This window comes from Esox lucius, chromosome 11 (assembly GCF_011004845.1).
Source record: "Esox lucius isolate fEsoLuc1 chromosome 11, fEsoLuc1.pri, whole genome shotgun sequence".
Lineage (NCBI taxonomy): Eukaryota > Metazoa > Chordata > Actinopteri > Esociformes > Esocidae > Esox > Esox lucius.
The window spans coordinates 19,251,459-19,274,300 of record NC_047579.1 but is presented as its reverse complement, the minus strand read 5'-3'; the positions used below and the strand labels follow the sequence as shown (position 1 = coordinate 19,274,300).

The 22,842-nt window shown below is 41.4% G+C and overlaps 1 protein-coding gene across 1 annotated transcript; it reads right to left on the bottom strand.

The window, feature by feature from the left end:
* Nucleotides 1–817: 817 nt before the first annotated feature.
* LOC105031287 (dual specificity mitogen-activated protein kinase kinase 6) lies at nt 818–22,386 on the bottom strand. Its single transcript, XM_010905623.5, has 12 exons — nt 22,045–22,386; nt 14,944–15,013; nt 13,727–13,775; nt 13,371–13,484; nt 12,332–12,451; nt 8,212–8,328; nt 7,756–7,807; nt 6,296–6,423; nt 5,766–5,843; nt 4,556–4,695; nt 3,855–3,900; nt 818–3,565 (listed from the first exon to the last, which is right to left on the bottom strand). Exons 1-12 carry the CDS (start codon nt 22,061–22,063, stop codon nt 3,488–3,490), a joined length of 1,011 nt encoding a protein of 336 aa, XP_010903925.1. The 5' UTR covers nt 22,064–22,386; the 3' UTR covers nt 818–3,487.
* Nucleotides 22,387–22,842: the final 456 nt, after the last annotated feature.

The following is a 22,842-nucleotide window of genomic DNA, read 5'->3' as shown; positions in this document are numbered from 1 at the left end:
CTGCACCATTGTGACATGACTAGATGGGGGGCTTTTGACTGACACAGAGCCGAGTGGTTGGCACTAGACCGCTCAAGTGAAGTGATCCTGTGTTGGCCTCCGGCGTTACATTCATAGCAGGGCACTAAAAGAAGAACCATGTAATAGTCCTCATGAATGTGTTTCTTTTCCGAAGGGTCTAAAATAAATAGTTGCAGAGAGCGCTTTCCCAGCTCTTTCTGCGGCCATTAAGATGTTTAGCTAACAACGACATATACCGCTTCAATATTACAATGTACCCGCAGTGGCGACATCATAAGTAAACAAATACATGTAATAGAATGGTGAATGGTTGGCTGTTAGGGAACCTCATTACCCTCTCAGGATCATGACTGAAATCACAGGTCATTCCCGAACCGCCGTGTTTTCAGGTGAGGCAAAGGAGGATACAGAAAAGTGACGTTGGGGCCATGCTTTATTTATTTTACGGGTCGCTCCAAACTCTATCAAGAGGAGTGTCTTCAGAAATAAACTGAAGCGGAACTTGTTAGTGACAAAACACCTAGGGAGGCTTTATTAAGGTCTCACCATGACAAGTCTAACAGGATAGGGCAAGATACATGTGTTTCAACATCGCTCCAGTACAGAGCCCATATGTCACTTAGCATTTCCTGTATGTTTAAGCATGAACTTCTGATCATGCTTGTCGGTAAAGAAAAAAAGAAACGTAATAACGTCTACGAGCATTTGTCCTATGATCTTTTTCTGTCTCTACGTTAAGAATTGCAGTCAGTATTGAGGGGGGGGGGGGGTAACAACTTGGATGCAATAACAGCAATTCACAAGGAGAAACCGTTTTATTTAAGAATAAAGCCTTTATTATGTCATCCCACAGTTCAAGTTTGTCAACACCACCCAATTGACCTGGTGGCTAGTAGAGTGAATGAGTGAGAGGTAGAGCGTCAGTTTAAGCCGCACTCTTAACAGATATGGAATCAGTGGCTTCTAGAAAGGGGCCTCTTTGGCCTATCGGGAATAGTCCCGTTCCACTTCCTGCTCCGTACACCAATCAAACTGCATAAATGACCCACACGGAACCTTCACCGATATACTGCGGATCCGTCAAACCCAGCACCTACATTCCTTAAGTGCATCGCTCGCTGTTCTACTTCGCTTTTAGAACAAAGAAACAAAAAGTGGAACGGAACTATTCCGAGGATTACAGTGGCCCGCTTCTATGACGGCAGACAAGAAAGAAAATTAAAAAAGTACAAATCTTGCACGTCATAAATACTGATCAATCACCAATCGCTGACTTAAGAGGCCCACTACAGTGAGCGCCAGGGAGGCCCACTACAGTGAGCGCCAGGGAGGCCCACTACAGTGAGCGCCAGGGAGGCCCACTACAGTGAGCGCCAGGGAGGCCCACTACAGTGAGCGCCAGGGAGGCCCACTACAGTGAGCGCCAGGGAGGCCCACTACAGTGAGCGCCAGGGAGGCCCACTACAGTGAGCGCCAGGGAGGCCCACTACAGTGAGCGCCAGGGAGGCCCACTACAGTGAGCGCCAGGGAGGCCCACTACAGTGAGCGCCAGGGAGGCCCACTACAGTGAGCGCCAGGGAGGCCCACTACAGTGAGCGCCAGGGAGGCCCACTACAGTGAGCGCCAGGGAGGCAGACGGCGGTGACGGGATCACAGTTCAAGGCTGCATTTTAAAACAGGCCCCTGTGGCCCGAATACAAGGGATGGTGAAAGGGGCACCACTTCAGAAAGTCCCTAAAAACACTAAGGGCAAGTGCCAACACCACATGGCGGGGCTCTCGCATTCCTCACAGACCCAAGGTCCTAGTTCCAAATCAACAGCGACCCGTCCTATTTACTGAGGGCACTCCGGGGAAAGTAGGGCGGGATATGTTGAAACAACACGCGTATGGATTCACCTGGCCATATCGCTCACACCAATCCAAAATCGGGACCCCGGAGAGCCTCAGAACTCTGACCTGAGACTTGACGGCAGCTAACAATTCACAACCCGGCATGTCTCACGCAGGCGTCGTCTTCCACCGTAAAGGGTCGCGTTTCGTGGGGGCGGCATGCAACAGAAAAGCGTTGGAGCAAACAGAAGCGTTCAGCAAACACGAGCATTCATGGGAAACACGTCCAGGTAGTTCCGCGTCGTTTCCTTTCTGTGCAGAGCGGAGACCTCCCCCCGGCCCATGGGGAGGCTACGTTGTGGGGGAACACACCCTGCTGGCTCACAGCAGAACACCGAAACCTCGCCCCTCCAGACGGAGAGGAGGAGTGCACAGAAGTCAGCAGGCCGTGGGTGTCCCTCACACACGCACCGCGTTAAAACTAACGTACGAGGACACATCCATCCGTCGTATAATGCAGGACACACTGGGGGTGGGGGGGTGGGGGGAGGAGTCTGCCGCCACATCACTTGACGTTGCCCCCCCCAACCCAAAAAAAGTGTCCAAAACAGTATTTACATCTTCAACACATAAATTATTTCCCTAACATGTAAGGCAATGAGGTGTTGTAGCAGACCTTGCTTTTGACGTAAGTGCTTCAGACAAAACACGATACTGATATACTGCTGTTCTGCCCCACACTTGGGAAAAGTAAAGCAACAAAAAATATAGTAAAACGGGTCAAACAGTAGCCCCAAACCACATCCAGAAAAAAAAAATAGTAATAATTCATAAAGTAGACATCTTAAATGGCTCAGAGGGGGTCTGGAAAATAGATGTTATATAGAGTGGCTAGTGGGTAATTATTTCCCAAAATTCACTCTATATAACAATGCACTCTTCAAAAGGGACAGAGCTGGTGGTTCTGAAGTGAAGGGGGAGGGGCTTGACAAGAGGGTGCAGGTAGGCGTCACTGACCAATCGCCAGAGGGCGAGACAGGAAACTCACCTCATAATACGATAAAAAAAAAGTAAAGCCACTCCTTTGCCAATTCAAACTTGCTGCAAATATATAGTATCAAACACTGTATGAGAAACACAAATGCAAATATATATTTTCAATTCAATATACAGGCACGTTAGACTGATTTTTTTTCACTTTGTGTAAGTAATGCTGAGTAAGGAACACAGTAGGTATGATGACAAGAGATTTACTTGCTTCTGACAGATACGGTCCGTTCAGAAAACTGGTACAGCCGGGAGTTTGATTCATTTCAGTTTGTAGGAGTTAGAGATATTCAGAGGAACAGGTATTACAGGGACCTAGGAAAGATAGTTTGTCTGACCCTTGGGCGAGGTGACCCCGCTATCCAGTTGGGCTGGACAACAATCGATATCTGGAGCATGTATTCCAAGAATTCTTGCGTGGCTTCGGTTTTCTTGGGGGTCCCCCGCTCTGTTGCGTGGTAGGTAGGTGGACAGGGAGTTGGTGCTGTGTGGCGGATCGTTTTCCAGTGAGCTTTCTGAAAGCCCTGGGATGGGTGGATGGATGGAGAAGTCCCGCCTACCCCCTACCCCAGGGGAGGAGGAGCGTGTCAGTCTGCAAGGATGTCCTTGACAAAGCTGGCTACGTCTGTGTCTTTGGAGTCATGTATGGTGAAAAAAGGGTGTTGCTGTAGAAAGTGGGGGAGAAAAACTGAGACTTAACTAGGAGTAGACCAACAAAGTATACAGTTAAACAAGGTTTAAAAACAGAACTGGTCCGTCACTGTCACGGATTCAATTGGTGACTTGGGTAAGCCTGTCCTCTGGTGGACACATGACAAAGGAAGCCTTTCCGTGCCCCAAATGAATTGGCAAATATAAACAAAAACAGTTGCTTTCAATTTCAAGCCCAGGGGTTTACAAGGATTTTATGGGTTATTAATTAGAACGCATGTTTATAAGGATTTTTAAACCAACCATTAATTCTGTGTAGGCGGGTCTCTCATTGGGCTTCTTTCTTAAGCTGCAAAGGGAAGAACAAAAACAGAGCGGAGATTCAAAAAGACATCAATACCAGATCATTTCCAATAAGAGTTCTCCACAAACACCACACGCCATAAAAACATGGCAGTTAAACCAATGATTTAGTGACATTCTGGTAATGCTACACAGGCTCCCAGGTTTCCTGGAGAGGACGATGGCAAAATCAGGATACCTAGACTCAGACCTGAAAGCAGGTCACACTAACAAGGAAGGAAAGAAAAAAAAGAAAGATTTAAGTGGACTTATTTTCTTCTAGGTCAGTACATCAGGTCTGAGGTAACTGGAAACATCATTAAGTTGTGTACCCCCTATTTAACCAGGAAGTTCCCAAAATCAGTCTGGCCAACCTTTCTTTGATGTAGCTGTCAGGAGAAGCCCAGGCTGCAAACATTTAAAACCAGTGCAGGGAGCCCCAGGAGTTCAGGGCAGTGCCCCTTAGTGGCACTTGGTTTAACTACCTCATCAGCAGGACCACAAAGAGTGTCACCATTTAGGCCACTACAGGTGACCAGAATGACACCCTACTCGATACATAGTTTATTACCAGTGCATTAATAGGGCCCTTCCATAGTAGTGCACGAAATACAAACTAGGGTTCTATAGGGACCCACAGCAGAGAGAGAGTTGGGGCTCACCATTGGGAACTGAAGTCCACAAACTCTGGGGAGAAGCGGTCCGAGGGAAGCTGTGGGGAGGGCTCGTCCACTACCTGCTTAAGCTGCTGGAAGGGCGTGCCCCACGACTCGTACGGGAACTTCAGGATGGCCAGCTCGATCTGGAGAAGAGACCGCCAGAAAGACAGGTGTTTAACCGCAGAGAGGCAGGCAAGAGCACAACTCTGAACTACAGAGCATTTAACAACAAAACACAATGCTGCATTATCATCATTTAACAACAACACAATGCTGCATTATCATCATTTAACAACAACACAATGCTGCATTATCATCATTTAACAACACAATGCTGCATTATCATCATTTAACAACAACACAATGCTGCATTATCATCATTTAACAACAACACAATGCTGCATTATCATCATTTAACAACAAAACACAATGCTGCATTATCATCATTTTGAAGATGAGTTGTGTAAGTCACACGCAGCAAAAACATTTGAATGATAAAATAACATCTGTTTGGGTGGATCTAAGCAATCTCAATCTACCTTCTAGGAAATTAGGTTATTTCTCCAAGGGCAACCAACAAGCTAGCCAGCTAACATTCATGAAATAAAGTAACTCTTGCCCTTAAAAACTTTTAAAGATGCAGTGTGGGACTTCCGCAAATACATTTTTTGATAGGACTAAAAAGCAAGCGGTTTTGATGATATGTTGCACATCAGCACAGACAAAAGGAGGGTTCTCCACTGAGGCCACCACTGATAGTACCCATTACAGAGAGAGGTGAGGTAATGTCGGTGGGTCGCAGACTCACAGCTGTTGTTGCATGGAAGGGATATGCGATTAAATATACGCTTTTATACTTAAGTTGAATTGTCCCAATACTTATGCTCTAAAGGTGCTGCTTTTCTTGATTGCTAAAACATATACATCTTGAAACGTCAGATGGTGACAGTGTGAACACCTTTGCCGCATATTCACCTTCAAATTTTCATATAACTCGAATCTTCAGCAAAAATAACTAACTTGACTTTACAGGACATTTTCAGGAACAAGGTTTGGCTTGACAAGGCCACTTTTACAACCAGTGGCCAAAGCTCCAAGAACTCCTTTAATGTTGTTGAGTCATTTAGACCAAACTCCTCTTTACAAAAATAAATTAATTATATACACACACCTTTCAAGTACATTCTGGTCTAAATCACAACTGCTTACTTACCATTGTGATTCCTAGACTCCAGATGTCTGACTTCACACTGTAGCCTTTTTGATTGAGGTCAGGGTTTATCCGTTCTGGCTGAAAAGCAGGGAATTAAGAGGTTATCATCAGTGTTTTATAACGACACTAAACTGATAAAGGGCAGACAGTAACGCGATAAAGGGCAGACAGTAACGCGATAAAGGGCAGACAGTAACGCGATAAAGGGCAGACAGTAACGCGATAAAGGGCAGACAGTAACGCGATAAAGGGCAGACAGTAACGCGATAAAGGGCAGACAGTAACGCGATAAAGGGCAGACAGTAACGCGATAAAGGGCAGACAGTAACGCGATAAAGGGCAGACAGTAACGCGATAAAGGGCAGACAGTAACGCGATAAAGACAATCACGTCAACACAAAAAGCACCTCCTTAACTCAATCCCATTTAACTCTGACAGGGCGGTAAAAACCAGATCAGAGTTGCGTGCATTTGGCACAAAATTAGGGATATTTTACCAGTTGCATTTTCCTCTACCCATTCCTACTCACCGCCATGTAGGGCTTGCAGCCAGCATCCAAGGTTTTGGCCACGGAGTCCACCAACTGGCCGCTGATGCCAAAGTCACACATCTTCACCTGGCCCTGTGTGTTAATAAGCACGTTGGACGGTTTCACATCTGCAGATAAACAAAAGGACATTTCAGGGCCCAGTTTTTATTTTAACATACCCCCCCATCCCAACATGGTGACGTCCCATTCTCATTGATAGCCTTGTCTCCTGGCCATTCCACAGCATGTGAAGGACGGCAGAATAGTCATCAAGTCCGGCCCGGCTGCGCTGCCCCCTCAGGCATCGTCGGTATGCCGCGATGTGAACCCCTAACGATTAGGCTGCAAAGCGGCCACTTAGCACACCATTAGCACTTCAGTAGGAGCTTTCTTACAATCTCCGACCTCTGTCCCAAGGCCAACGTTAATACAGACGCAATGGAAAATGTTATTGTTCTTTAGTAACAGCCTCAGTCCACTCACAGAACATGGTAAATAAAAAGTACCTAACTTAATACGCAGAAAATCACAGACTAACATGGAATCAAGGTGTTTATCGGCCGTCTCTGTGAACACTGATAAGTAGGCAGCGAAGTAAAATACAAAGTTCCTCAAGTTTTAGCAAAACAATGCTTCAAATTAAAGGCAAAATTACTGAACCAAAACAAACAATATATATTTTTTTAAATATAGTTCATGATAAAGGCAGATTTCAACCAAATTCCACTTTGCTAATGGTAAGTGTCAAAACAGTATGGATACATTGTAAGTGTGCGATGTGCCAAATTCAGATTCTGAGCATTTAAACGGTCTTTACATTAACAGGTGTGGAATTGTATGAATGTATGCTGGTGATGTTTAGATTACAACCGAACATCAGTTTATCAGTACACAGGAAGTCACATTCAGTCAAAGCACAACAGCAATTAGCGAACGGGCTCACAGCACTGTGTTGTGTATTCTGGACTGCGATGTCTATAAAGTAGAGGTACAACCTGAAGTCTCTGAGATCTTGCTTGTAAGATTGAGTATGTAACATGAACGAGAGTCTATCGAATGCTGTAATAAATAATTGAATGACAAACAGGTACGCGATCAATATTTCAACACTATATGAACGGCTGCTTTCTGACATAGGGTAAGCATTACAGTAAGTTGCTTTAGTTTGTACTGTTAAAGCACTTGTAAGCATCAGGTACACTAATATTAGGAGACCCAGGCCCAAATCAGCATAGGTAACAGAGGTTGCCTGGAATCAGATCTGTTTGTCATTGTGCCTACTCTATTGTTATGGTCAAGCTAAAAATGGCATGACAATGTTATAAAGAGTTGGAAGGAGCTTGGAAACAAATGGCACCCAGGCTATAATAGAGGTGGCTGGGTGACGAGAAAAAGTGCCTGACCCTGAATAAAGGCTGTGGCTTTCTGAACTAGTCTGAGACTGTCTGTCCTTCATTTACCTCTGTGTATCACTGAAAGCTTGTTATGCAGATGCTCCAATGCCTTGACGATCTACAGAGAAAGATACAGTGTGTGAGAATGCGTGTCAGACAGAAAGAATGTAAGAGAGAACAGAGAGAAGCTGTTAAACTTAATTCTATGGACATCTATCCAAATGACCTTAGAGTACAGGAGCAGATGCATGTCTGGGATTTACACAGCATCATACATCAACTCCTGTTTTCCACAATTTCCCTGATTTATTTCTTGTTTCTCTGGCATCAGTGGTATCTTTCATCATGATCATTCAGAAATTAAAACAAAATACATCATCTGCACAGAGGTCATTGTCCTGTTATATTGTAGCTATAATAATTAATACAGTAATCTGTCTAGCTGCCACCTTGACCTGAGATTTATCTTCAAACATTTTAGAAATGTATGCCCTAAAGAACAGGACTGAGGTTTCCACTCACCGCTACAGTGATCTTCCCCAGAATATCCTCAGGTATGGTCATGCCTTTCTCTATGACCTGCTTGTAGAACTTATCCAGAGACGTGTCCATCAGCTCCATACAGATCCATACATCACCCTGGCATTGCAGAAACAGTCAACAAGGGCATGAAAAACACAGGTCCTCTAGTCCTCAAATGTTACTTTGAAAATGCAATGCAAGCGATTTAGGGAAAGCCAGCCTAAAGATGTGCTCCCAGCATACTTCTTTTCACATGTCAAGTATAGTCCAAACAGTGCAGATAATATCAGTGTGAAGGACAGATTGACGCATTATGTTACACAATGTGCCATTTTGCAGACACTTTAATCCAAATTGAGTCATGCTTGAGTGAATGTATAATTAGGGATTCAGCAGTTCACTGATGAAACCCTACTGTCATGGCTAGCATTGGGCGTTTTCCCTTGAGATAAAATGGTGCAACAGGTCTAAAATGTACATTCTTGTACACGGCCAGGAGTCAAAGCTTCAAATGGAATGCCATGCAAATCGATCTCATGGTGGCACTGTAATAAGCCTCCACAGTGGCCGACTTTGGAAGCTCACCACCGCCACCTCATTTGACCCAGAGTCTTGAAAGTTGGTACATAGGTCAAACTAATCACAGTGAACCTTTTTGCCAATGGGACCCATAACATCCGCCAAATTGGATAGTCTGCATTTTGGATGGTGTGAAAAACGCTTCAAAGGCTACTCCTAATGTAATAAATCTCCAATCTTCACATACTTAGGTATTTGGCATCTATGGACCAAACTCTTGCAACGCAAAGTAATCCAGATAAGTCGGTCGAAATTATGGCCTCTATTGACCAATGAACGTGTTTGGGGCATGGTTTTGCACAGGCAGGCACCCAACACCAACATGCATGATCATATTATAATAATACTTGGTAGATATGTTCTGAAACACGCACCGACCAAAGGACTGCAAACCTTCTCCAAACAACCAATCCGTGGTGCTATTGAGCCTAGCCACATTCACTAGCTCACTTCGCTAACCCTGTTTAATGCATAACCTTGAAAAGAGGTTCAGAAGTCCAACTTCCCTCAAGGAATATATTTGCCATGGAGACCCTTGATGGACTTTTGGCCAAGGTTCAGTAACACATGGTGACCCAGTTCATCACATTATCCAAACTAATGGGCATCATTGAAAGGCAGGATGTTATACAGTACCTGAAAAAATTAAGAGACCACTGCACCTTTTTCTTTCCTTTCCAAAAAAGTCGAAAAGGAAGGTTACGAGTGAGGAACTCAAAAAAGAATGCAACTCAATTTATAACATTTGAGACATGCGTTTTTCTGGATTTTTTTGTTATTCTGTCTCTCACTGTTCAAATAAACCTACCATTAAAATTATAGACTGCTCATTTCTTTGTCAGTGGGCAAAATCAGCAGGGGATCAAATAGTATTTTCTCCTCACTGTATATTTTATGGACAATTGCACAAAGAAACTGGGATATTTTATTGCTTTTGGAAAAATTCATGCCCATTATGAATTTTATACCAGCAACACATTTCAAAAAAGCTGGGACTGAGACAAAAAGACTACAAATCTAAAGTGGTATTATTCTTTGTTAGCTAGCCAGCGTTAGCCGCTCCAGCTACAGTTAACTACTGATGTAGCCTAAGTGGTAAATTACTAATGAGACAAGCCGTTTTATAGAGTTACTAGCCAATTACGTGGCTTGGTTGCTTTCATGGCCTTTTACTTCCCATTAGATTAAGTGTCACAGACACTTGCTGTAGAACAATTTTATTTGTATTAATTTGGTAGGCATAGTAATCCCATCCACTATGTTTGATTAAATAGATATCACACACTTCAGTTTTCCAGAGGCCCTTAAATTACTTTCGACAACTATCAGCTTTGAATAATAATAATGAAGTATTAGAAAATCTTAAATGCAATAATCAGCAATGAAAAAGCATGTATGCCTAATGAATTCCAAGGTTTATATTGAGATGTTAGTAAAACAAGTAGATCTATCAAATAGCAAAACCACCAACCTATTTCAAACTACGATCCTTCAGTACAAAAATAATTTAGCCTATCTATTATACAGACCGGCTTGCTCTTTCAAAGAGGCTATCCAAACTGACAGACAGTTGTGGGAACATATTTACATAACCAACGCTAGGTATGCACCAATATATCTGCTGGCAATCAACTGCTTCACATTCAGCCCCTTGTATAATATACTGTATATTTTATTGTGTGCCCTATTGTTTTACTGTTAGTTTTTCTGTTGCAGTTTTGACATCAAATACCTTATTGCACAACATATAATGTATTATCACAGAATGAGAATGTGTATTCATTATCATATAACTGAAACATTTTCTATTCATTATCAGACTTATTTTTGTGAGTCTTTTATTATTACTGTAATTCCCCATTTAAAAACTGCAGCTTATACATGATTGAATATTGAATATGTTTTCAACCACTGCAATTATACATGGGCATTGCTAAAACACAAGTTAACATTTTGAAAACAATTACATTTTTACAAGCAAACTTTTTCACAGATGACTGCTTGATGACGTAGAGGTCTCAGAAACTCATGTAGCAAATATGGTACAATTGGCGTTACAGGGTTTTTAAAAACATTTTATTCTTAAGCAAATTAATTTTTGGTAGCGCCCAGATGTTTAATATTAATGTACAATGCATGTACAAGTCACAATTCTCCAGGCGGTTTATATATGGGTGTGGTTAATACTCAGGTTTGTATACACACAAAACTATAAAATTAATGGTACGGTTTATACAAGGTGCGGGTTATAAACAGGGAATTATGGTAAAATATCCAGAAAGTACTTTGATTGATTCGCATTCTTTGAAATTAGAAGTATCATCAGAAGCAGGGTGGGGCAGGTTACTTTTTAAATCAAATCCATAAGTTACAAGTTACCTGTCCAATGTAACTTTTTGATCACTCAGTCAGTAAATTGATTACTTTTAGATTACTTTCATATTAAGAGGCATTAGAAAACAAATAGGAATAACCTATAACCAATTGAACAACTTTTGCAGGATCAATCAATCAAGCTGGCCAAAAACTGAATTGCTGAACGGAATTACCTGCACTCTTAGCTTAAAGTCAATGTCATCAGCAGCTAATAAAAACCAATGAACGCAATTATCTGAGATGCAAAGCAAGCAGATTCACCTGGCCTACCTGCATGGACGGAGTTGAGGTGACTGCATTGAAATGCAAATCATCATCCTTTGGCAGAGTGCTTTTTAAAAAGATATAACACCCGGTAGGCCTATTGCCTATTATTGTTCTGAGAAAGATGGTAGATAACTAAATCACATTTTATATTGGTCGGGTATTGTTATCGCAGATATACCCTGTTTCACACTAGCCATCCAACAAACCAAAACCAACCAGAAAGTGCTTCATCGGTCACTAAGCTGGTTATGCACGCTCACCTTTCCCCACATGACCACATGCACAAATGAAGCCACGCAATTGTTATTTTGGTTTAAATAACAATGCTTTCAAAACATTAAACAAAAATATAAAACATGCAACGTGTTTATTATTTAACGCACCTATTATTTTTCAATTGAAGTCATCCAAGAAATAATGAAATATTTTCAAAATAATCTGTAATCCAATTACAAAATTTTAGTTGGTAATTTAACTGATTTTTTTGTTATCCACTACTCCCCAACTCTGATCAGAAGCAACGTGTCTTAATTTGTTCAGGGTACAAAGGTACAGAAATGTCAAAAACATTGGTATTGTCATTGGCAGCTTGTGGTATATGAAAATCTGCTTGGTACAGACCAATCATTTTCTAATTGGCGCATTCTTAGTAAGAAGAGTAATATTAGAGTCATATTTAGTTTCAATTATGATTTACCTCTTCTTTTAGTATTATATTAACCTTATTCAAACATTTCCATATCATTTGTGTACATACTTTCATTAATCCCTTTTTAAAGCTTTGAATAAAGTTTGATTCATACATAAGGTAATGTTATGTATCCGTTACTAAAGTCATTTATGTAAGAAAGTAAATTCTACTTCGCTACATTTTGAAGGCGTGGTGCTGAGCGCTGACCTCTCTGAACAGAGCGCCATAGAAGGTGACAGTGAAGAAACAGTCCACAGTTCTCATGGAGATGTCCAGGTCCATCAGCAGTCTCTTCTGCTCCTGGGTGTTCACAGTGGCCCGGATTCTCTGGGTGGGGAAGCGCACACCATCAGGGTCAGCTGCAGTTAGACAATCACTAAAATGCCATCAACAAAGTACAGCTTACTGCTGATTCTCTTTTCTCCATATTGGCCAAATGATCTTAAGCAGTAGTCTGCTGACCCATCGTATATGTAAACATAGCTAAAGCACAGACCAGAGAATGTAAGTCATTGGAGCACAAAGACAGATTAACAAATGAATAAGCATCATGCATTGCGTGCGTTTCATGAATTTGTCAAGGGTCATTTGGAAGGAATTTCCCAATGCAATTAAAATATACCATATAGTATTACACTTGCACTGACCAACAAACCATATGGTTGTTTAACTCTTTCACATATTCTACAGTTTTAAATTGTGTGTTTCTCTCTGGCATCAGTGTTTTTTTCATCATGATTATTCAGAAATTAAAACAAAATACATCATCTGCACAGAGGTCAAATTTACATTTGGGACCAGATATCTGGTGGCCAGATTATGTTCACCCCTAAGATTGAGATCTGTGGCTGGTCTAGTATACCGTCACTATGGCCGCCTGTCCACCCATTGAAGAATACACACTTGAACACAAATCTGTTCTAGGAATGCAATTTTTATGAGCCCAGGCAATATACATCACACATAGCAGTGCCAAAAAATGTTAAACAGTATTTGGATAGCTGTTTCAGTTATTTAAAATACAGCAAATTAAAAAGTACTCTAACTTGCATCTTCAGCTCTATGTTGGAGTTAAATATCTAATCATGAACTCAGACAATTCAGACAAATTATTGATGTAATCTATTCATTGGCTCAGAGTTATTTAAAAGAGAATGCGGTTTTAAAGGGACAACTAAATGTTAAATGTAATTAAAACACACAAGGTAAGATTTGGCTGGAGGTAGCTGCAGACATCTCCACTTACCTTGACAGCCATGATAACGCCACTGGGCACATGTCTCATCTTGTCCACCACGCCATACGCTCCTCTACCCAGCTCTCCAATCTGTTCCAAGTCATCTGCCTTCACAACAAAGTTCTGGCCAGAGGAAGAAACAGTGTGTAGATGAAGTCTATATCGGGCATTCCCATCATTCAACCAGTAGATACATTAGTAAAAAACGCTTTTTCAAACAGCGTACGCCTGTGTTTCTCACTGGAATGACTAGTGTCATTCGGTTTGGTTATTTTTGTGCCTGAATGAATACAGCCCAAGTGACAACCAGAAAGTTGATCGAAACTGGAGAATGTACCCAAGCGAAATTAAATCCTATTCTGTACCTTCTCGCCAATGGTAACACAGGCCTTCGAGTCCAGGTCTCGAGGGGGTCTGTAGAGAGTGGATAGGGTGTGGGATTAATACCATGCATTATGGAAACAGAATGCCCCACCCCTGCACGGCCATGTGAAAGCCTCATTCTCAAAGCTAAGGATCCAGATCACTTTCTGCATGTTTGTTGTTACACACTTGTGATGACCTGCTAGTTCCCAAAATGCATTCCCCTTAAAAATCCTATTTTCCAGAAGAAAAAAAAAACTTGTACAACAAATCCTTAATGCCATACCATAATTATAGCCCTAAACAATCCAACAATAACCTAATAGCCTTTTACAGCGTGAGAATCCGCAAATATCCGGCTACTATGCAAATCATGCACCTTATACCCATGAGGACTTCTGGTTCTCACAAGCAACACATCACCCTTGGAAACCTCAACAAATGTTATCAGCATGAAGATGCAGAGGTAGCCTAGTCATATTCTGAAGTGCTGGGAACAAAACATTCCAAAGAATATTATGACGCTGTCTGTCTGTTGGAATGCAGAGACGGCACAAACAAGACATTCTAAAGGTTGCATTGGGCAAAACTATCAGCATAAAATCTTTGGCATTCTGCCATATAGCTAGATTTAGAATATTATTTTTTTTTTTTTAAATGCGCTGTCCTCCAATAGCCAGTGGTTCCAAGTATAATCACTAGTGCAGGGGTCCAATTGCTCAAAAAACAGCCCCTCAGATGGTTTAAATGTAAAATCTTTATTAAAATGGATGACCTTAACATTCACATATGACCAGAAAACCACATGGTCAGCGTCTTTTGCCATGCAACTTCCACATCTCAGGCCTCAGTTGTGTCTTTCATAATTTTTCAGGAATTAAACCAAAATAAATCATTGGCACAGGGGTCAACGTAGTATTTGACATCGGGAGCAGATCTTTGTTGGCCACAGGTAGAGCTGTGATTGGTGGAGTCTGCGTTCGCGCATATATACGTCTGTACATACACACGCTCGCTCACGCACACACTAATTTTGCAGAACATCTGCACACAATTTGCGGGACATCTGTTTTCCAGATGATCAGCCCTCTCAAAAAGTTAATTAGCCAAAACATCTAAACAACATCAACATGACAACAGTAACCTTCTGAGATTGACAGTCACATGACCAGAAAAAGACCTAGGATCCAGCCAACCAACGAAAGAGAAGAAGCCTTACGCTGCGGCTGCAGGTGGGGGCTGTTCAAAGACCTCTTTGGAGAGCTTGAGGCCTGGGTTCTTCTTCTTCACTAGGAGAGGAGGGAGATACAGAGTGGTGGTTAGCATAGCTTAGTTCCCTTCAGAAAAATATTATCATTGCTATCCATTTTCAGTGTGAATCAACCAAACCAGAGAAAGCTTGGTTTGGATTTACAATGTGGTGGTCTGGTTGGAGGGGGCGGTGGATTTCGACTCAATGTAACAAGTGTTACAAACTGCCCAGCGTAACATGTTATTTAACCAGAGACTGGCGGAAACAAAGCAATGAAGTCATTCTCCATCCTTTTGGGTTTTTTAACCTTATGCTGTTTCGCAACCAGCACAGCACACAATTCCACAGCTCTGATGTACACGTGTGAATAAAAATCAGACGAATACCCACAACTGGACAATAGGCTGGAGACCACTGCATGTAAAATGCAGTGACTTCACAAAAACGGTTTACAACCAACAATTGGAGACATTCATGGGTAGAATATGGGGGGGGTGGGCATTCATTCTAGGATGACACAGAAGGAACCTGTGATGCAGAGCAGCAAGATAACAGGTATAATCACTAAGCTCTTAAAATGAAAGCAAAATGTGTTTAATCTGTCTAACTCTAGGTCCTGGCAAGTTCATCTGTCTACTGTGTCTGCAACATAATGCGTTGTGAAGGAAACAAGCATAAAATGTGCCACAGGAGACTACTGAAATGCATGTTGGCATGGGTGTGTCCTGTACTAGGCAAGGATCTGGACATGATGTTCTCTCTAGGGACACAAAACTAAAGCAAATGTTATTAAATCCCCACATGGAAACCCAGAATTCAGAGATAATCAGCATATGCTGACTCATCCGAAGCACACATTTCTAGAAAACCCAGATTATTTTGCGAACATCCCCACGATATTCCCACCCGGTCTCCGCCTAACCCAGACAGGCCATTGTGGCAGAAAGGAGGAAATGAAAGCACTTCCACAAGTTGGCCTGGAGAGCCACTGTCTCAGTCGGATAGTGTGTAAAAAAATTTAAACTTCATCATGACATGCAGTGGGGTGTTGTCCAATGGTTCATGTAAAGCATTCAGGTTGTGTTTAAGCTTGATATGCTGTTCTGGGTACTACAGAGCATAGACTGATAACCCTTTAAAATTCAACATATAAATCGATATTACCATATACCACCATTACAGTTCAGACTGGTAACTGCAGATGTCCAGTTTAGCAATGCAATTCATTGTGGGGAGATCCACTGATGTGTATCATGCTCACATGCATCCAAAAGTGCAAAAATAGATGTGCATTTCCTCTGTGCAGGCTAAAAAAAAAAGCACCTTCCTAAAATGAACTACATAGCCTAAATGAATACAGTATGAAACATCCTTTGTCCCAGCTAGAACTGAATGGTAGGAACCATTTGTTAATGTTATATATATATATATATATATATATACACATACACACACACACAGCTAAATACAGAGCTTAATGCATAGCTGTCATGGCACTATTTGTCAGCTGAATGTGCCTTGACAGGCAGCCTTCACATATTTGACTAGCAGACAGCTACATTGTGCCTAATCAACAAGGGTGCTATTAAAAATCCAACAACTCTAAGCATGTCAGGCATGAGACTGCAGTGTTCAAGTTTTTTGTGACAAGACCTGTGGTTGAAGAACGAACCACTTTTCATCCAGGCCACCTATCCTTCAAAAACACACATGTCACCTGAGACAGAAACGTGTACCTGGATTAGGGATCCTGAGGCCCATGAGGCTAAATGTTCAATGAATACGTTTGGAATTACGGGTTGCCTTAGGCAACAGGCTCAGACCTGCGATCCTTGAAGTATGTTTATGAGAAGGGCTTCGGCACGGTGGGGCCCCCTAAGCCCCATGACGATGCGTGTGGGTTTAGATGGGCAATACCTGGTTATTGGGTGTCCTTCGTTAACTAATAAGGTTTTGAATTACAATCTGGATTCTCTAAGGGTTAATGATAAGATGTTGGCCTAACGTCTTGTACAGTCTAGAGGGCATTTACAGAAAAGTAATTAATCGTTTGAAATCTCAGTCATAAACAATAGAAAACAAATAAGAAAACATAGTAGTTACACATTGTTGGAACCACAATGCATGTTAAGGAGGCGGTCTTAATATCTCCCTGAGGGCCATCAATTATTTCTGGGGTAATGATTATAGTTCTCTTTATATAGGATGACATATTGAAAGTGTACAGTGGCTTTCAGGCAATATTTTATTTTAACAAAATTCTGGAGAAAAAGTCATTTTACAGCATTATAAATAACGAAAGAATAATACTAACATTAGGGCTGTAAGAGGTTGTTTCACATATATTTAATTTGCCTTGTTGGTAAACTATAAGGCAATCATAATATATTAGCTGACTAAGATGTACATACAGTGAGGTGCATAAAAACATTCAGTCAAGAAACATTCTGAAAGGCAATTTCACCAGAACAGTTCCATGTCCGTCCCCACCCAGCTGTAGTACTCCCTTCACTAGTCAATGGGTTCCAAATAACAAGCGCTGCAAAAAAAGCCAACTAGGTCCTACAAAGGCTATCAGATTCCACTTGTTCAAGAGCAGGCGTGTCACTATTTTGGATATTTTTCAAGTGAAAACTAAGCGAGAAAAGGGAGAACCATGGGTTTAAAAACCACATGTGCCCATAACAGCATGGGAGCACCTTTACGATCTCTCATGCAGTTCCCAGCGTGAGATTGTATTAACGTACTTTGACCTCGAAATGCGTGCATCCTACACAAATATTTTTACAGGCACATAAGACTGCTTTGCTATAGTGTTGGCTCACAAAATGTTGGATTGGCATTTTACAGAAGCCAGCCCATGTTGATGGTGCCTACCGTGGTAAATTCTCAGGCTGTGGGGACTGGAGGCCCAGTCCGTGAAACACTTCAGTGGGCATGATGTCACTGGGTATAGCCTCCTGAACCCCTCCTACACCTAGACACAGCCTAATAATGTTGTACTGCACAACGTAGGCCTGAGCCAGACACAACAATTAGCTGGAGGTTGGGTTGTAAAATTAAGTAATTGACGGGACTAACGTAAGAAACAGCACTAGCTGTGGACGGTTTGTGGAGGATGTGACAGGCGATTCAGGACCATGTACAGGGAAATAACCCCTCTTAACTTTACACGCTGACAGGTGCTCTGGATATAATGCTACTATATACGGTCTGCTAAATGAAGATGAATATTTTGAAATCTTCAAAATCCCACAAGATGACAGAAGTCCAATACAATTAGAGCAGTAAAAAGTAAAAAGACAAAGTGAAAACCAAGCTAGCAGAATACAGTTTGGACTGGCCTAGTTTGCTTTAGCTCAGCACAGTAGCGTTGGCTCAGAGCCACCAGTTCTGAGCCTATCAGAAAACGGGAGAGGAAATCACTAATTAAAGTCAGTGAGAGCAATAAGAGGGTATTTGTTGGGCGTACGCAAAACTGATGCAAAACTGTGTGAACATGGCAATCGCTAATTGGAAAAAGTGGCTAATTGCTCTCGAGTCTGGGTGCAAACCAAGCGCCAATATCTGCCTGACCCTTTACATTGAAGTGAAAAACATAAGTTTTCTGCAGAAAGATAATGACTAGGATACATGACAAACCCAAAGAGAAAACACACCATAAGAAAACACGCCATGAGGAGAAAGAGAGTTCACCAGAATAAGTGCAATCACCTGCTTATTAGACACATTGTTGTAGTTAAGCTTCGTGGCTAATTTAGAACACCATAACCATTATACCCAGGGCAGACCTTTTACATATTTCATAAAATATCTTCACCTGAGATGAAAAATGTGTGTAAATAAATTCATGAGAAATTAATCCGGAAATTACCTCCACTTGGTTTTGAAATTATGATGTAGTGCAGGGCTATTCAAATCCAGTCCTGGAGGGCTGAAACACTTCTGTTTTTTGGTTCTACATGCTAGCTGATTGCCTTCACCTGGCATCTCAGGTTGGAAATAATCCCATATTATTAGTAGAGGATAAAGACAAATGTTTCAGCCCTCCATAGCCCTGGTGTAGTGAATATTAGAAGGCCAAACCTAATTTTGGTGGGCTTAACAAGTATCCATACTCTATACGCAAACAAACATGAAGATCTACAAGTAATAAAGAAATATTTAAAACATTTGAAGGTACATTTTGGGTCATTGTATGCATATTATTGACAGGGCAGAGTGGGAGGCAGAGGAGAGGGCATGCTTAAAAAGCAGTATGCCAGAATCTAATCCACATTGCAGTGGTGTGTTAGTACCAAAGACATCAGATTAGACTGCAACATAGAACAAACAACCACTGTCATAGAACCAAGACAGACAGGTAAAATAATATAATAATACCACTGATTGTGTTATAATGCCTCACCAGAGAAGAACACATCAAAAGAAAATGTGCATATTCCAATCTGCAAGATATAAGCTTTAAAACAAATTGTTGTCGGTTAGTGACTGCGCCATTGGACAAATCTCTCAGATTGCAGTGTACGTTTCACGTGCGGGCAAACACAAACCATTTTAAATGCGCATTCTTGGCTGTAAAATGTCTTAAAGCAAAACCTTCTTAAACAAAAGGAATTGCATTGTGAAGCACTCAGGCCTACTCCACCCAACACCTCAAACAAAATGAAACTGGCTACAGTGGTCAAGAAAAGCATTTACACAATACAAAAAAAAAAAAAAACAGGGTGCATACTACACTTGTACAATAGAGCAAACACAGATTTTTGCTGCTCCCAAAAGGAAGGTGAGCACTAATAACATGAGCATAGCAAACCAGTGTAGCAGCTATGTATGTGTATGTGTAGCAGGTACGACTGCTTACAGGCTGTCAACAAAGAAAGACAGCAGAAGTCACTGGAAGGACAAGTCAACACATGCACTGAAACAGACTACAGAGATTGCCAGTTAACGTGGGGATGGCACTTAAACAATATGCATTCCTACCCCCGGTAATGCAAGCAGGATGTTGGAGCCAAATGTTTTCCAAAGTCAGTCCTTGAGACCCCCAGAGGCTTACATCTTGTTTATTGACCTAACAGTATATATTTTTTTTATTATAAACTTTGTTGTTGTGTGCTGATTGGCATTAGACACGATTAACCAGGTTATTCAAACCCTGAATGCGGATTGGCAGAAAGCTACGGTATATGATGCTGTATACCATGGGTATGACAGAATAACTGTGCGCCATTTTTATTATAATGAATAAAACTAATTGGGCATATATAGAGCTTTACAATGTAAGCGGGGAACCTCCTCCAACACCAATGTGCAGCAACTACCTCCACACACATTGCATTGGTTAAGGGTTCTTCTTTGTAATAAGGCACCTTGGAGGTACTGCAAATATACCATGGCTAAAGGCTGTTTCCAGGCTATGCGTTGCATCATGCCTGAGAACAGCCTTGAGCAGTGGTATTCTGACCATTTACCACACAACCTTTTGCATTTTTGCTTAAATATAGGCCTGGTATTATTTGTTTACTGTCTTAAATAGATTGGTAGCCAGTTTGCAACAGCGATAATTAATTCCAGGGTTTGTGGTATACCATGGCTTTGCGTTGCAACATGTCTAATGCTGAACTCATAACCAAGGGGGAAGGTAGAAATTAATAGTTGTAAAGTTATAAATACCAGTTGAATGCATTTAAAATTTTGTTTAAAATTTGAGAAATGTCTATGAAGTAAAAGGTCAAACAAATGAAAATGATCATCATGGTTATTAAACAACTAATATATAGCTTTGTATTTAATATAGTTTTTTGTTCAATACATATATAGCTTTTTATTTAATACATAAATACCCATACATATTATACACATGCATAAATACACATTTGGCTGTTGTCTGGGCTCTGGGATTACAGGTCTCCCACTAGTAATTACCAGTTTAAGTAGATTCTCACATCTTATGGAGTAAATATAACCTTCTCAATTTCATAAAATTATTCCTTTATATCGATAGTCTAAATCGTTGATTAAAAAGTAAATGTATGTGACTGTTGGGGCTGCAGTCAGCCCTCCCACAATATAACGGACCCTCCACTGAGGAGCCGGGTTCAGTTTACTCAGCTATGGCTCCCAGGGACCGATTTTGGGAACCACTGCCATAGCCTAATATTATATCACCCCCAGGGACCATGAAAAGTAAATTGACATCATCATCATCATCACCTACTAATGCGTAACATGGGAGCAGGACCTTGCTTTTCCACTAGGTTTTTAAAAAAATTCAAAACAATTGCCCGTGGCTAGCTATAAATTATTTAACATATAACACACATGAAGCAACTGTGTGATAGGTCACGAATTTACTGGCATTGCTTTGGAAAAGACATAAATAAAAAACGACTGCATCTTGCCATCAATAGGTCCGAGACGCTGAACACGCGCGCGCTAATATTAGACCAAGGATCGGAGGAAATACATGACTCATGTTTTCCCATCAAACGAAAAAGTCCCGAGGCAGACTTGACAATGCGTTCATGGTATGTGTTCCCATAAAATTACATAAGCTACATAGCTAATAAGCTAGCTCATAACATCGATACCGGCGTGGCTAGCCAGCTACGCACTTTGGTCGTTTGGTGTAATCGACAATACGAGTTGAGATAAACGTTAGCTGGCTAACTAGCAACAGTTGCAACTTGCAGCCCAAGTAAGCTAGCTAACTACTGTAGTCGCTTCATAACAATCTTTCAATTTCCAAGAATGACACGAAACAACCAAAAACGCAAAATGCGCATGTTACTATGGTGTGGATTTTCACCAGGTTACAAAGAAATTCCATGGACAACTTGTAACTGTAGCTCACTTGAAGTTAGCAAGGTAGCTAGCTAGGTAGCTAGCAACTTTGCATCAGGGCAGATCCTGGCTAGTAAGCAGGAAACAACCGATCTTCTACAAACTTGAATAATGCAATGATTACATACATACCCCTGACCTCCAGTAATGCATTTATTTGGATATCTAGTCTTGTTGCACGATTAATACTATTGCGAGCATTAAACGTGAACGATTTCTTACCTGCTTTAGAAAGAGACATTTCCCCCTTTGCTTTGATGAGGGGGAGGGGAAGCACAAAGACTTTTGCCTCTTTTACTCCCTCCCTCCCTGCATCTACCCCGCTCTGAAGCTGCGATGGCTTGTGTTGCAACTACTACGATGTAAGACTGTTTCAATCTTCATGCACTTGGCGTGGTTTTGTATCCGTGTTGAAAGGCTATTTGTTTAAAAAGTTTAAAACCGAATGCACAGTGATCAATGCCGGCGAATATAACTGGGTAACATACCTAACGTTGCACTTTTTAGGAAAGAAGTCTCACCAGCTGAAGGCTCTAGCGTCAAATACGTTGTGACGTTTTTCCTGCCCGCGGAACAAAGTGTTTTGGGATATGTAGTCTGCTATGTCACTGTCAACACGTGTGGACATGTCCCAGACAGTCTGTTACAATGATGAGTGGAAAAATGTTTAAACACATGACATGACATATACCTATTTAATAATAATTTATAATGTGATTTCAGCAGCTTTTAAACGTAAAGTGTGAAATTATGGCCATGTACATAACCTAACAAAAGATATAAAATGTTTTTTAGGGCCCACATTGTATTTAATTAAAGTCTAATAAATGCCATACCTAAAACACAATACAACAACACACATACCTATACACAAAATTGCAATGCTGTGTTGCTGCGTTGAAAGGATTTGTGGCCATCTGTCTCCATGACGAGCATCACACACTCCGACGGGCATGCCTTGTCCTTGTTTTTTGCATGCATCAAGCAAGTCCGTGTGAGCCGACAGCATGTTTTTTCCGT